The following is a 15,042-nucleotide window of genomic DNA, read 5'->3' as shown; positions in this document are numbered from 1 at the left end:
TACTCATATCTATTTCCAAATATGTACATGTATTACAAAAGTAAAACTAAGCTTCTTTTCACCTCTAAATTCCAAAAACAATAAGATGATTTGCCTCTTCCTTGTGAGTACTACAGCATACATACTGTCCTCTGTTCTGCAAAAAATCCTTGTGTTCTCTGCTACCAAGCTCTGTCGTCTTCTTGCACATCACTGCACACATATCAAGTCCTTCTTGACATGGCCAAATGTATATGCACAAAAAAAAACTACATCACCAAATCAAACACGAAAATGTATTGGAATTTACTGCTAAGACATATATTTTTTACATATTGTGGATCCTTATATTCACTTATAAAGTCTACATGTAAATATATTGTCTCGTCAGACTCTGCACGTTTTGGTGATGTATTTCTTTAATTTTATATTATGTAATTTTAAGATCAAGGGTCGGTATATTGAGGTGAATCGCACATGTACAAGTGTGCTGGTCAAACCTGCACGCACGATTCACCTTGCGATTCACCCTCTAGAATCGCAAGGTGAATCGCACAGAGAATCGCGAGGTTTGACCACGCCTAATGTATCACATTGCATAAGAGCGGGTATTGAAACTTCACGTCTTTCAGCTTGGCGGATAAGAATCCTCACTTTCGCTCTAGTTTTCTTCTCCGCAATATCATCATTCGCAATACTTCATGGAGTTTATGTGATGTATTTGAGTTGAGTAATTTACTAATTATTTGGACAGCTGAGCGTTGCTGCTTTGGGCAATAAAATCTGTACTGGCGTCTAACCGATTTTGTGCAGATCATCGGCTACGTTGCCTGGTTTGGAAGCTGAGCTGGGCAGAGTCATTCAAGAAATTTGGGCGTGCTACTTTATATATGCTGCGAGCTGTCCTCTTGCTGCGCCTCTCTCATCGATTACTTCCCCTCACTACTCCTAGTATACGCTATTCCTCTAGAGGCTTGTTGACAATGTCTTCCGCTACCGAAGAGTCTCTTTCTCAAGAAATTTCTGAGCAGTCCACGCTCGTGGCGAAGCTCAAGACTGACAGCTCAGCCGTGGCTGCTCTGGAGGAGGCCAAAAAGAAACTTGCAGAACTGAAGAAGAAGTTAAATCTTATGAAGAATGCTGCTAGTGGTGGAAAGGATGCGAGTAAGAAGAAGGAGCGATTACTGCTCAAAACCGCAAAGGTGTGCGCCTCAACAAAATTATAAGTCCTCGTGTAGAATATTCAAACTTTGCGTGCACAGGGAACGAGAGACTACGGCCCAAGTGAAATGTTCTGCCGAGAACATGTCGAGCGTATCGTGAAAGACTGCTTTATAACATACGGAGGAGGCCAACTCGACACACCTGTGTTCGAGCGAAAAGACATCTTGACCGATAAATACGGAGAAGACGCAAAACTTATCTTCGACCTTATGGACCAGGGTGGAGAGCAATTGTCATTACGATACGACCACACTGTTCCTTTGGCTCGATATCTTGCAATGACGCTTGCGAACAACCCGCAGTCGAAAATATGGCAAGTCGGGAAAGTGTACCGAAGAGATAATCCTGTTATGTCGAAAGGGCGTATGAGGGAGTTTTCACAGGCGGTGAGTTAAATACACTATGTCATAGCGTTGGTCTTGGCCTGACAATATTTTAGGATTTTGATATCTCAGGAGTATGGGATACAATGATTCCAGATGCCGAGATTCTTAGTTTAGCTTGCACGATTCTAACTCGATTAGATGTTGGCGAGTTCACCATCAAAGTGAGTTTACTGTTCGCTTGAAGGGACGTCTACAGATACTAATCCTTTCTTCCGCAGTTAAATCACCGAAAAATATTAGATGGTATTTTTGAGGTATGCGGAGTACCTTCAGAGAAGATTCGCTCGATTTCGTCGGCAGTGGACAAGTTAGACAAAGTAATAATCTTTTAGTTTTTTATAAAACGTCTGACTCATAGTTACTCATATTTTTGTGTGAAGTCACCGTGGAGCGAGGTCAAGAAGGAGATGTGCGAGGAAAAGGGCTTAGATCCCGCCGTAGCAGATAAGATCGGCGAATACGTGAAGCTCAAAGGTCAGTTACCCTATTCAACACCATTCGGAGGATGTATACTCATTTTTCTAAAGGCGGCGAGGAACTATTGGATACTCTTCTTGGAGATTCAGCACTCACGGCAAACGCAAGCGCCAAAGAAGGTCTTTCAGAAATGTCGATACTATTCACGTTACTCAAAGCGTACAATGTCATGAACAAGGTACGGAATCTATGTTTTCGCTCCGCATGATTTCTCCCCTGACATAGTATTAGATCTCATTTGATATGTCCTTGGCTCGTGGTCTTGACTACTACACTGGTATCATCTACGAAGCCATCGTCGCCGCCTCTGCACCACCAGGCTTCAAAGCAGACGCAACTCTAGACGCCTCAGACGCCCCCTCCAAACCACAAAAGAAACCCTCCAAGAAATCCAAAAGTGCAGCAGAAGAGGAAGAAGAAATCGATGAATCTACCGTCGGCGTCGGTTCAATCGCCGCAGGCGGGCGATACGACAACCTCGTTGGTTCTCTAATCGCAGCTGCTTCAGGTTCAGATAAGAAAAACGCAGGAGTACCTTGTGTTGGTATCTCGATCGGTCTTGATCGCATTTTCGCGATTTTGTACCCGAAGTGGAGGGAGAGGGGGATGAGGCAGAAGGAGACGCTTGCGTATGTTATGGCTGCTGGGGATGGTTTGTTGGAGGAGAGGATTAGGTTGGTTACGGAGCTGAGGGAGGCAGGGCTTAAGGTCTGTCGTTTAAGTTTCTTCACTCATCGTTAAAATATTAACTCCTTTATTTAATTCCAGGCGGACTTCCTCGCTAAGAAGAAACCCAAGTTACCAACACAATTCGCTGCGGGTGAGAAAGACGAAGTACCGTTCGCGATTATTCTCGGCGACGAAGAGCTAAAAGCAGGGCTCGTCACTGTGAAAGAACAGAAATGGGAAATGAAGGATGGGAAGAAGTCTAAGATTGAATCTGCGGACAAGGGAGTCAAAGTCAAACGTGCTGAGTTGATCGAGTGGTTGAAGAGTAGTCAGGCGTATAAGGATTTTCAAGTAGGGAATTGGTAGTGCATGAGGTAGAGGATGAGTAGACGTCGATGTTAAAGTTAACTTGCTTTCTGATTAGATTTTTATCTCTATATTCATTGCACATTCGCTGATATAAGTTAACATTTGCCCACAATCTAAAGTACCAGGTTCATACACCTAAAAACACAGCACGCAAGAAACTGAACTAGTCAGACATCTCAGAACCTGAACCTTCCGATCCTTCGTCATCATCATCTAAAGAAATAAGAGATTAGGCAATGTATCAAAACGTACTATTGTACGCGACTTACCATCTTCAGCGATATCCGCTCTTGATATATTCTGATCAGCTCTTGCTTTCCGTACCATCCTAATCAGCTCTTGATCCTCGGTTGGCGAAAGTAAGTCTAACATAGTATCGCCCTCTTTGTCTTTAATACTGATCGCACAACATCGTACCATCCACATATTAATGAATTAACGAGTGTGTAAGTCAAGAGGATAATGGAAAGACATACGTCGTATCTGCTCCAGCATCAATGAGAGTTTGGAAGACGTAGTCACGGAGTTCTTTGTCCTCTAGTTTCACCGCAAGGTGGAGGGGAGTAGCACCTTCTAAGCGGTTGATCGGGTCTACGTCGCAGTCGTCATGCTCTAGCAGGTGTTCAAGGACGTCCGTTGAGCCGTGCGACACACTATATGCACCTCATATCTCAGCTTTCTGCAAAAGGATGCTGGGTGTGGAACGTACGCGTAGTGTAATGCTAGCGATGCCGCGATCCAGTCTTAGATTCATGTATTCCGCATTTAATCACGTATATTAGCGTGCTTGCCTGTATTTCCAAGACTGCATGAGCACGACATCCAGTGAGAACATTATAGAAGTGGATGTAAGATAAGTTGGCTCACCTGTCCTTGAAGTTTATATCGTAGTTCCCCTCTTTGAAGACTTCAAGTAGTAATTCTTCGCTGTCCTCGCGCGCAGCAGCGAGTAACCGTTCATCTGTAGTGCATTCAGATGGACTGTAGATCCGAGTTTACTTGAGGATGCTTGCTTACTGTTCGATGCACCACTAGTTTCTATTCCATTTGTATCCATTATATCAATTTAGTAGGGTTCAAGTGTGGAATGATAGGAGTGGGACGTGGCAGATGAACAAGCACACTTACCCTTGCGCACAGCTTGAGCGCGTCGGTAGGTAAGAGCATCGCACGTGATCAATTTTGGAGGAATATCTCGAGCTGTACCATCTGTACCTTGGTTAAACCGACCCATGCAACTTGTAGACAACGAAACGGTGTGTACGTTTGGCCATCAGAACCAAGTTACATATCTAACATCAGCTTAGTTTCTCAAGCAGCTGGCGTCTCTGTTTGAGTCCTCAAATCAGAAGGGTTCATCAATATGGCTCACTCACAAACGACGTACGTTCTTCATCCGAGTCGTTGGCGATCATTTGCTTAAGATTGCCTCGGATACCAGTCACTTATGATGGTAGGGTTGCTTCGATGAAGAATGAGGTAGGCGAATCCGATACAAAAGAATATCCTTGTCTTGTGCGTGCAACGGACGGGAAGAAGGTGAAGCTATCAACTCATGTAGGTATTCTGGCCGCTCCAATAATTGTGAAAGACGCTCACTCAACCTTCCTTGACCATGCACAGGTCTTGCCTGAGGAACTCGACAAGTTCCACGCTGCTTACGGAGCATTACTCAAAAGCTCGATGCCCACCCTCCGAAAACGAGACAAGAAACGAGAAAAAGAACGTGCAGAACGCGTTGCCCGAAGTAAGAAGCGCATGACGGAACCAGTTAAAATCGAGGGACCCAAGCGTGGTTCTGGGAGGCGAAAACGCCAACGACGGATAAAGGCGGCTAAAAAGCAGGAAGAGTCGCGCAAAAAGTTTGAAGAACGGCAGGCAAAATTACAACAACAAAATACAGCAGCTTCATAAATTGTTCCAGACTAGAGCTAGTATTTTCCTCTCACTGTAGCCTGTCGTCGCTGTTGCTGTGTATCCCTATAAATAATAATGATACTTTGCCATGTATATTGCGTATGAGTTTATTTTGATTGTAAAAGCGGAATGCTGCATCCGCATGTTTATGAAGTCAGCGCGCGTCGGCATCTCAGGTCGGACTACGCTCCCCCCGCTTGTTTCGCACCACTGCTCTCTTATGTCTCGCTACAACTAATCTCTCTTCTTCTCTTCTCTGCTTGGCTAGAGGCGCTCGTATTGGTCTTAATACAATCTTAATTCAATGCTACCACCACCAAAAGCAGGCACAACCTCGAGCGCTGATGCTTTCCTCGACGATGATGATGACGGATGGCAGGAGATGCCTGTCATCCGTGATGACTTTGCGAACGGATTGGATGAAGAGGACAGAAAGAAGTTCCACTACGTTACTCCAGAGAAAGACGGCCGAACAGTAAACGCTACTGGTAACCTGATTGACTTTGACGATCGAGGTCAAGAGTGGAGAGAGAAGACCGTCACAAAGGAGGACGAGTTCAATGATTATACCCGTTTACGGCTCAACGAGGAGGATGACAACGATGAGATTCACCTTCGCACGAAGTTCTTGTTCGATGAGGACAAGGCAATGACGCCGCTCAGCCAGATGCAAGCCACCAAAGACATGCTTACTGAGGCACAACGAATAGCTTATGTCGGTCTGTGCTCCCTCGTTGCGAAAGGTATGAGCAACACGCTCAGGCTTGTCAAGAACAAAGACCTCAAGCCTGCATTGGATTCTATGGAGTTGTGGAGGCTGAAGATTATGGGACGTCTCTACTATCATATGGGGCTCGAAACTCAAGGTAAATCAGCATATACCATTCAGTTGGTTGCGTTGCTGAACGCGTTATTTAGAGCAGAAGATGATTGAGAGCTTAGCCGAACATGGTGTGTTACCCGAAGACCTCGTACCGTCACTTATGACTACACATACTGTTGCCAATCCTGAGTATGATCCGGTTGAAGGGAAAAAGAAGGAAATTGCACAAAAGGAAGCCCAGGAGGATCGGATGCGTGAAGAGGAAAGGCGAGCTGAAGATATCACCGAGGATGTTTCTACTTCAGAGGCTTCAGAGACGGTTCCCAAAACACCTCAAATACCAACTGTTCCCTACCAGACGACTGCCAACGTTCTACCACCCAGCGCTCCCGATGCAGTGCCGGGTGTCAGCACCTCATTATCAGCCGCCGACAAGGACGTGACTCTTGATATTCGATGGACGATTCTTTGCGATTTGTTCCTTGTATTGATCGCCGACAGTGTTTATGATGCTCGATCGCGTGGTCTGATAGAATCCGTCGCAGTAAAGCTTGGGGTGGGTTGGTTGGACGTTGTTAGATTTGAGCAGCGCGTCACGGAGGCGCTGGAAATACAGGAAGCCGTTGAGAAATTGGAACAGAAGGACATCATTGAAGGCCGAGTGAGGGCTGCGAAGAAGAGGCGCTATGCAATGCTCGGTCTTGCAACATTGGGTATGCTATAAAGGCTAATGAAAGGTGTATTCACTGATGGTGCTTTACATGCTAGGTGGTGGCTTGGTTATCGGGCTTTCGGCTGGTGTCCTAGCTCCTTTCATTGGTGCAGGACTGGCAGGAGCATTCACGACAATAGGTGTTACCGGAACAGGGGCGTTTTTGGCTGGTACCGGAGGAGCAGCGGTCATTACGACAGCGGGTACTCTAACAGGATCAGGAATAGCTGTTCGTGGAATGGCTCGCAGAACGCAGGATGTGCGAATCTTTGACCTTGTGCGTTTTCACGCCTATTCTTACATATCGTCAGGTGCTAAGAAGTCCTGTAGTTGCCTTTACATAACAACAAACGAGTGAACTGCATCCTTACTGTCTCAGGGTATGTGTTTCGTTGTTCAAGGTGGAAGTAATATCAGTTAAGTCTAGCTCAGATTTATGACCTCGTCAAAGGACGATGTTCGTCTGCCGTTTAGCGTCCTTGATCCTGTCGTTGGCGATGTTTTCAGTGTTTTATGGGAACCTGAAATGCTCGGCGAGACTGGAAGTGCATTGAAGATCTTGACCTCCGAAGTCCTCAGTCAAGTTGGCCAGTCGGTCCTTCAAGCAACTGTCATGGCTGGTCTCATGTCTGCACTTCAGTGGCCAATTTGTAAGGACTATCGTTACTTTCGTTACTTCATACATGCCTGACGTCTAGCTAGTGCTAACAAAGCTTGGTTACCTGATTGATAACCCGTGGAACAATGCCCTCGACCGCGCGAAGGCCGCCGGCCTAGTCCTCGCTGATGTTCTCATACGGCGGCATCTTGGAGTACGCCCAATTACTTTGATAGGGTTCTCAATAGGATCGCGAGTGATCTTCTATTGTCTGCTGGAACTGGCGAAACACAAGGCGTATGGAATCGTTCAGGACGTGTTTATCCTCGGTTCGACTCTCACAGCGTCAAAGCAGAACTGGCTTCAGGCACGGTCTGTTGTTTCGGGTCGCTTCGTGAACGGCTACGCTCGCAACGACTGGGTATTAAACTATCTTTTCCGAGCGACCAGCGGTGGACTGCAAAATATTGCGGGATTGCGGCCGGTGAACGACGTGCCGGGATTGGAGAACGTCGATGTAACGGATAAGATCGCAGGACACATGAGCTATCGCACGTTCATGCCTCTGATTCTTGACCAGCTTGGCTTCCCTGTTTCAGCAGATTACTTTAATGAACCAGAGGTAAGCGTTCTTTTCTTGTGGACTTATCGCATCCAATGCGCTGGCGCGCCTTTCTTCCGCTTCCACTTCGCCGTGCCAAGTCTAAATCTTCTCTTTATATCTACCTTGGCTTCTATTGCTCGCCTTAAACACTCTATCCATTGTGACTCATGGGTGACTCATCATCCCTATCTATATTCATTTACAGGAGCCGGATTTCACAGGAGACCGAATCGTCGTACGAGAAGACGAAGAACAGCCGAAGAAGAAGACTAGTTGGTTCTCGCGCCGGAAGTCCAAACCTGACCCAAAAGTAGCACGTCGTGTATCTCGACCGCCGTCAGCATTGAACCTGCCAAAGAATCCGACATCGCCAAAAGCTGAAGACGACGAGTTACCGGAACGTATCGAACATCCTAAAACGCCGACTACACCCACGTCTGCTGTAAAAAGCTCTCCGAATACACCCATCCAATCACCACCTGCGACACCTCGTGCATCCGATGTCAGCGAGGCTAGCGACGGTCCTCCTGTTCACGCCGGGTTTGATTTCAGAGCAATCCATGAAGTAATTGCAAACGAAGGCACTGACCCGAACGTGTTACATGCGCCAATTGCCCAGACACCTCGTGCACAGGTCGACTTATCACTTCCTCACGAGCCGTCAGGACGTCCTGAGAGCGTGCCACCGCCTGTACCTGCAAAGAACCAGCCTTTGGAAGAAGACAGAAGTGCTACCTTACCACGACCCGGCCGAAACTCAGATATTCGAATATCAAGTACGCCGTTGTTTGGATCTGGTGCAGGTTTCGGCGAGAATGAAGATGACGAGGATGATGGTGACATATCGTCCGCACTTGGTTCGAGTCTGGGTTTCGCAGGTCCATCGGCTTCACGTCGGGACCTAGCAAGTTCGTTCGTGAGATCCGTTTCGCTGACCGAATCAACGGACCACGGCAAAAATTACTCCGATACCACGCCCGGCCCATCCGGCGATCGGTCAGTACCACAAACTTCACGTTCTGACTATTGGGGCAGCCCCGTGTCGTCTGGAACGCGAGATGCGTGGTCGGGCGGGATAGGCGTCGGTTTTTCAGATCGATTTACATCATCAGAAAATGGCAAAGTTGTGGATGAGTCACCGAAGTTGAGTTTTGGCGGACCGGGTGGAAACTTTTGGGAGCCGTCATCAACGACTCTCAATGAGAGTACGCCTGTGGACACGGCACTCCGAAGTCCATTTGCATCGCCACCTGCAACTGCATCCTTACCCGCGGACATTCTCAACCCCTTTGCAATTTCTACTACGGACCTTAGCTCGGGTACTGAGAGGAGCAAGACAGATGATCATTGGAGCTCACCTCCTTTACCATCGAAGAGTAGCACGAAGCTGACTTCATCTACGCTGAACATCAACTCGAATCCGTGGAGTTGAACGCGAGTATCGATGAGATTTCGGCAGCACGGGACAGAACGAACGGGTCAACGGCGAAGATGTCATCACAGCTCAGCTTTCCTGATCGTATTTTATTACTTAGGGGCGCGGATATTTAATCTGGAGGGTTGGAGAGGTTAATCACAGATCACGAGGAGCTGAATGCATGAGCATTATGAGCGGCAGGTGGAGCTCGCGGAAGATTTCGGGGCTGTTTAGGATGTTTGTTCATCATGCGCGGTTTTAACCCATCCAGCGATCCGGCGACAAATAGTGCTAATTGCACAGATGACGACTGCGCATGTTGTGAACGATATTCAAGAAGGGCGAATTCGTGCTCGCTTCCGGTAGCGGACTCTTTCAAGACGCAATCACGAGCTTCCGTGCGGGGGTTTGTTTCAATTCGGTTCGTGTTACCCCGTTCAGTAATGAGTAATGTTATTTTCTGAACATGAAGCTTCGCTTCGAACGGGGAGCAAGGCACTGGGGCTTTTGTGGAGTCAAACGGTATCTCAAGCTCAATCTGAGTTTAGGGAAGAGGAGAGGAGTGGGAGTGTGCTGTGTATGTGGGCTTGTAGGTCTACATACGGAATTTTTCAACGGAGATGCAGGCCCGTACTGCTGAATTGACTATACAGCGGTCGCGCAAATGTCCCTTGCTCATCGCCGAATTATATGGATGCTGTGCGTTCCGAATTGTATACTCTCTGCTTCCCTAGGGCCTTCCACGTCCTCCTCCCTTAGCGTCAGCGTCATCATTCCTCACTTGCCTTGTAATAACTTCTAATCCTGCCGTTGCCCCTGCTTGTCGGGTTTCGCGATCAACGCCGTTGTCGTCATACAATACGCTCGTCCGTTCTTTGTCTTTATTATTTTTGTCCAATTCCTCCTTACTTTTTATTTTCCTTGCTCTTTGCATTTGCCGTTTTGTCTCTTTGAACAACCATCATTTTAGATCCGAGACTGGTGCATCATCATTTATCTCTCGTTTTCTTTTTCTTTTTCTTTTACCTTTTTTGTTCTCGTCGATATCAAGACATTCTGCAACATTTTTATGCCTGTCTTTTGCTTCCGCTTGTTTCTGTTCTTTTGTGTGCGCAAGTAGTCGCGGAACGGAATAAAATATTAACCCAATAACATTAAAAAGTGTGCACAGCCCGACATGCGAACTCCGCGTTGAACGAAATACAATAAATTTCACCATAATAGGAAAGCGGAAATGCAGCGTCGGCAAGCTGGGCGGAACATGAACGTAGGCATGATGGAAGATGGAGTGGTAATTGTACGTGGTGCAGGTGTGTTCAACGGCACTGCGGCAGTGCCAGTGTGGGGTCGGTCACCCGGACGAGGAAACGCGAAGGCCATGCATGTGTGGAGAGGAATCAGGAATGCAGGCTTTTGGCACTGCACTGAGTCGTGAAGGGCGGAGTGCGGCGTGCACCACTGCATGGACAAACCGCTCCTCAGACGGGGCCGTCTGTGGACATGGTGGAGGCACTGAGGAGAGTAGGATCTCGTTTTGCTGGATGTTGGCGTTGGCATCGTTGGTGTTGACGATGGAGAGCGCAGGGCCGCCACGCAAGCAAAATCACGCTCTTCTGTGTGGAGAAAAAGGGGAAAAGAGATAAAATCTCCCATCTCCAGGAGACCAACAAAAACACAACAGAGGATGACATCGTCATCGTCACAATCAAGTGTGGAGCGACAAATCACTTTATTTTATTGAGACTGAGTAAATCTGATTGATTTCTCATTTTCTGGGAGGAAGGAGAGAAGGACAAAAGGCGCTAGGCTATACTACTTTAGCGTCTATGCCCGGAGGATAGCTGGTCTGGTGAAGTACGGGTGCACATGGTTGCTGTATTGATCAAGTTATGGTATACGCTCTCGACGGGCAACGTGTTCCTGCACTTCGGTCGGAGATACAGGTAAGTAAGGAACATTTTGGTTTATGGATAGGGACAGGGCGGAAGGACGGGACGGGAAAGAATAACAACTTGTTACTCAGTCTCAGGGAAGTGCAACGTGGGGGAGATTCGAATGTTGATCATATGTGTGTGTATGCGTATGAATTGGACAGACAAATTGTCGATATCTGAAGATATTCATATATTGGAATTTGGAAAAATACAGAACAGTAACAATTGAATATGGTAATGGTTTGGGTCTCCGTTCAATACGGTGCTGGCGCCGCGGAGCATTGAGCAAGACAATGCTGACTCATCCTGTTTCTGCACTGAGCGGCAGAGCCTGTGTCCAGCCTTCCATTGGCGGTCAGACACCAGAGCCCAGAGGTGTCTACGATCAGTCTCAGAGCACAGGTGTTCGGGTAGCAATCTGAGACGTGTAGCACAGTCGCACGCGGAACTGCAGAACAGCAGAATCGCGAAGAAGGCAAGGGGACGACGGTGATTAGGCAGGGCTCAAGCGAACATTGAGAGGGAAGAGAAACGGGCCTTGCGAAGGGAGAGATACGAGATGGACAAAGTGGATCCGGCAGTTACAAAAAATACAGGAAAAGCCGGCTGCCTAATCTGGAGAGACATCTCAAAGAATCCTATTTGGGGAATGTGGACACAAGAAATTTTGAAATTTTATTATTCGGAGCAAATCGGTGCGCATCACGTGGTTTGTGTGTGGGAAAAGTGGCAGAGAGCAAAACAGAACTGGTTACCCATTGGTTGCATGTCTCCTCTATAAAACCACCTCCTGTAATCGCAGTGTCCTCACTCAACACCGTTGGTTCACCCTACCCGTGCTTCACTCACCATGCACGAGCTTATATCTCAATAACCTCAAAGGACGGTTGGTCCTCCTCTCCCTCTTCCAAGGGCACGTACTCGCTGTACACGCCCCGTAGAGAGGTCTCCTCCCCAGCATTAACAGCAAAATACTCTCTCTCCCCCCTGCATAGCGCTCGTCGCGGAAATCTTAATCAACCCTCTTCACTCTTCACCTTGTATCCTCCTACAAGCAATTCTTCATATCTTCGGACTGCCACTGAGTGACTCGGTACTAGCCATGTCGCCACGCTCCATCCTCAAACAGTCCTCCTACTCGCGCCCAGAGGCCCCCTCTCTTGCGGCCGCCCTCCCATACCCACCACCTACTCCTCAAGTGCACTTCCCGCCTACACCTGCGCTCACGCAGACTCAATACACCCATTCACGCACAGCGTATGACAGAGCTCCGATTGTCGTCCTGCCCAATGACTGTGCGTTACCCGAGCGAGGCTGTCCAGGTCGCACCTATGACTGCAGATCATTGAAGAGCTCCCCACGTTCACCCGGGACCTCCAGCAGCATGAGTGGGAAGCACCTACATGTACGCGCTTTCGAGGCGAACTCTGACGGACGGATATCCTACTTTGACTGTCCCTCTGTGCCTGCCCCCGTCCCGTACGGACCTCCTGGATTAATCCCGGATATCTCTTCCGAATCTGACGAGAGTGACGGTATCGTTTCTCCTCCGCCAGAGTACAATAATGCTGGTGGCGCCGGCGCCGCGAGCCAAGCGTACTCGCGCGCCGTCCACATTGCCACGCCATCTCAGGAGGAACTCAACAAGCATCTTGCCTTCCTTCCTCATGCGCCGTCCTCACCCCCCAAGAAGGACTCGCAGAAACGGGATAAGGAACGAAAACGGAGAGGCGAGACGCCCCGTTTCAAGTCGGAAGACGGAGCGCGGTCGTTCGCCGCATCGTCATTAGATGGTTGCCTCGGAGGTTTTTAGACGGGATGGTTGCGTTTGTTGTGTGTTTGGAACGAATTTTTTTTGGAAGTTTGTTAGGTGCCACGGTGTACTGCTTGCGCGGTTTATTTCTCCCTTTTCCCTTTAACAATTATTTTCTTTTCTGTGCCACTCTCGACCTATTATTTTACACTTTTTTCCCGCCGTTTGCTTTGCTGTCATGATCATTACATCCATACCTCATACCTCGTCACGACCTCTACACATCCTCGATTTGCTGTCTTACTACACGTCACCTTTTTTTACTACTATACCCTGCTCTCACTGTTACTAGCACTCGCATATCAACATTGACGCTGGGGTTACCCTGATACATTATCTCAATCGTCTGCTAGTCTGCCCTCTACGACCCCTCGACGATATCAGGATACTTTGTGGACAGAACATTGCTATTGTTTTGCGGTTTAAATTGCTTTTATTTGCGCTGTACAATAATATGTACCTTACTCGGATTTTCTGCTCCGTCCTTCGTGAAATGAATTTAGTGAAGACCGCCGATAGCCGGCCGAGTAATTCGGTCCAAAGAACAGCCGCTCAGCAAATTGGTTAATGGGTTTCAGCGGGTTTACGTTGCAGATGGCTCCTCTTTTTCTCCTTGGAGGGTTCCACTAACTGATCGCCTGAGTGAGAGGGGCAGGGAGCCAGCGGCTGCTCATTCGGCTCGCTATTGGGGTGGCAACGTTTTCGATGGGCCGCTTACGCTTGCGTGAAATGTTGGTGTTATTTTAATAAATTAACGATATTACAGTGTGTCCGCTTACACTGACACGTTCGCGTGTTGTGTTTGTTCGTTACCACTGTGTATTACTGTGTTTCCCGTGTTTTGGAACTGGACGGATGGAGGATGCCCGTGTGCGGTCACGGTGAGAAGTGAGAAATGATGGAATTCATGAAGGAATTGATTGCTCGGTGGCATGTGGATCATTTGGATGAGCGCGGGAACCATGGAAGGATGCAGGATCATCTGTTGATTGATGTTGGTTGAAATTCCACCGAAATTCCAGGTGGGCAATGTGATTATACAGTGCCTTTCTGACTATCATTGTTTCCATTGCTACGTAGATTAGGATGATTGAGATGGTCAGAGGATAGAGCTTTTTAATTCTAGATTTTAGTCTCATTTATTTGCACAGGCATGAGATTTTGGTGAGTCATCCCGTGTCATCTCCGAGTCGTACGTAGTGATATGAGTATATATGCACATAATATTGCATATATTCCATTGATTGGTATGGACAATTTGTAACATTTGTTAGTTGCTAGTTAATATTTACTTGGCTACCGTCCCCAGTTAGTCTAGCACTAAGATTTGCGCTAGGTCAGTAAATAGTAAGATATGACTGGACGGCGGCCAGCCAAGCCAACGCTATTATTGGCAGTTGGTACGATACCAGTGCTAAGAAACCGAGATAGACGGCCGCGGACACGGCGTCACGGTATCTTTTCCCTCCGACTCTGTCAGACTGTCAATGTGTACAGTAGGCACAGTATCTCAGTTTGTCTCGGTGGATGATGATGCGCTGTGGTTGTCTAGGCCATGCTCACGCTGCCACGAGTACATCAACATAGCAAACATGTCTACACTCGATCGAGAATCAAGAACTTGGCAGCGTGAACTTCCCGCAAAAAGGACAGGCAGAATCGAACGAAAGTCCACATTGACCACAAACCCACCTCATCCACGCTCGCTCGACCCTGCGTGATTCTTGATTTAAAGAAGTTTTGTCTTCTTATTTTCGGATTTTCGACGAGCAGGGCCACCCGTGCATCTTTCGATCGCACTTTGAAATTGAATACATAACTTTGACTGGAATATCCCTGTCCAGATGCCGGAGAAAGGAACAGTATAAATTTATAGAAAGGGCATGTGTCTTGCCTGAGGGGGTAGGGGAAGAGCCTGAGGGTAAGCGAGGCACACGGCGGCTGATTCAGATCGGACGGAAGGACAGACAGAGAGATTAGAACAACAGACTCGTAGGTTCGAGATGGCAAGTACGTGCGCGTTCGCGAAGGGAAGGGAAGAGGCCTATCTATGTATACGATACGGAGAAGAGACGATTTTTCTTCGTTGGTTCAGCGCTTGCTTTCAATTCGACTCAATT

At 47.7% G+C, this 15,042-nt stretch overlaps 5 protein-coding genes across 5 annotated transcripts; 4 read left to right on the top strand and 1 right to left on the bottom strand.

Moving 5' to 3' along the window:
* Positions 1–934: 934 nt before the first annotated feature.
* Positions 935–3,187, top strand: FOMMEDRAFT_18938 (histidyl-tRNA synthetase). Its single transcript, XM_007265096.1, has 8 exons — positions 935–1,181; positions 1,242–1,589; positions 1,643–1,750; positions 1,808–1,906; positions 1,970–2,063; positions 2,117–2,244; positions 2,298–2,774; positions 2,835–3,187. The coding sequence occupies exons 1-8, from the start codon at positions 1,110–1,112 to the stop codon at positions 3,099–3,101; spliced, it is 1,593 nt and encodes a 530-aa protein (XP_007265158.1). The 5' UTR covers positions 935–1,109; the 3' UTR covers positions 3,102–3,187.
* An 8-nt stretch (positions 3,188–3,195) lies between these two features.
* Positions 3,196–4,194, bottom strand: FOMMEDRAFT_18937 (ankyrin). The gene is made up of 7 exons (XM_007265095.1): positions 4,122–4,194; positions 3,972–4,065; positions 3,896–3,909; positions 3,814–3,826; positions 3,581–3,757; positions 3,374–3,501; positions 3,196–3,317 (listed from the first exon to the last, which is right to left on the bottom strand). The coding sequence occupies exons 1-7, from the start codon at positions 4,159–4,161 to the stop codon at positions 3,268–3,270; spliced, it is 516 nt and encodes a 171-aa protein (XP_007265157.1). The 5' UTR covers positions 4,162–4,194; the 3' UTR covers positions 3,196–3,267.
* A 377-nt stretch (positions 4,195–4,571) lies between these two features.
* FOMMEDRAFT_27510 (uncharacterized protein) lies at positions 4,572–5,018 on the top strand (the record flags this gene model as incomplete). Its single annotated transcript, XM_007265094.1, has 2 exons — positions 4,572–4,661; positions 4,728–5,018. 2 exons carry the CDS (start codon positions 4,572–4,574, stop codon positions 5,016–5,018), a joined length of 381 nt encoding a protein of 126 aa, XP_007265156.1.
* A 309-nt stretch (positions 5,019–5,327) lies between these two features.
* On the top strand, positions 5,328–10,122 carry FOMMEDRAFT_120686 (DUF726-domain-containing protein). The gene is made up of 7 exons (XM_007265093.1): positions 5,328–5,887; positions 5,940–6,557; positions 6,613–6,833; positions 6,887–6,936; positions 6,989–7,206; positions 7,259–7,776; positions 7,964–10,122. The coding sequence occupies exons 1-7, from the start codon at positions 5,404–5,406 to the stop codon at positions 9,188–9,190; spliced, it is 3,336 nt and encodes a 1,111-aa protein (XP_007265155.1). The 5' UTR covers positions 5,328–5,403; the 3' UTR covers positions 9,191–10,122.
* Positions 10,123–11,937: 1,815 nt separating this feature from the next.
* On the top strand, positions 11,938–13,281 carry FOMMEDRAFT_18935 (uncharacterized protein). The gene has a single exon (XM_007265092.1). It carries the CDS (start codon positions 12,212–12,214, stop codon positions 12,920–12,922), a length of 711 nt encoding a protein of 236 aa, XP_007265154.1. The 5' UTR covers positions 11,938–12,211; the 3' UTR covers positions 12,923–13,281.
* Positions 13,282–15,042: the final 1,761 nt, after the last annotated feature.

This window comes from Fomitiporia mediterranea (assembly GCF_000271605.1).
Source record: "Fomitiporia mediterranea MF3/22 unplaced genomic scaffold FOMMEscaffold_5, whole genome shotgun sequence".
In the NCBI taxonomy this organism is placed as follows: domain Eukaryota; kingdom Fungi; phylum Basidiomycota; class Agaricomycetes; order Hymenochaetales; family Hymenochaetaceae; genus Fomitiporia; species Fomitiporia mediterranea.
This window is presented reverse-complemented; position numbering and strand designations above follow the sequence as displayed.

Coding starts and splice junctions, on each gene's coding strand:
- FOMMEDRAFT_18935 (XM_007265092.1), top strand. CDS start 12,212: ATGTCGCCACGCTCCATCCTCAAACAGTCCTCCTACTCGCGCCCAGAG.
- FOMMEDRAFT_18937 (XM_007265095.1), bottom strand. CDS start 4,161: ATGGATACAAATGGAATAGAAACTAGTGGTGCATCGAACA. Junction 4,066..4,121: donor AACTAGTGGTGCATCGAACA/GTAAGCAAGCAT, acceptor AATGCACTACAG/ATGAACGGTTACTCGCTGCT. Junction 3,502..3,580: donor GATGCTGGAGCAGATACGAC/GTATGTCTTTCC, acceptor TTGTGCGATCAG/TATTAAAGACAAAGAGGGCG.
- FOMMEDRAFT_18938 (XM_007265096.1), top strand. CDS start 1,110: ATGAAGAATGCTGCTAGTGGTGGAAAGGATGCGAGTAAGAAGAAGGAG. Junction 2,064..2,116: donor CGAATACGTGAAGCTCAAAG/GTCAGTTACCCT, acceptor ATTTTTCTAAAG/GCGGCGAGGAACTATTGGAT. Junction 2,775..2,834: donor TGAGGGAGGCAGGGCTTAAG/GTCTGTCGTTTA, acceptor ATTTAATTCCAG/GCGGACTTCCTCGCTAAGAA.
- FOMMEDRAFT_120686 (XM_007265093.1), top strand. CDS start 5,404: ATGCCTGTCATCCGTGATGACTTTGCGAACGGATTGGATGAAGAGGAC. Junction 5,888..5,939: donor TATGGGGCTCGAAACTCAAG/GTAAATCAGCAT, acceptor CGCGTTATTTAG/AGCAGAAGATGATTGAGAGC. Junction 7,207..7,258: donor TGCACTTCAGTGGCCAATTT/GTAAGGACTATC, acceptor ACGTCTAGCTAG/TGCTAACAAAGCTTGGTTAC.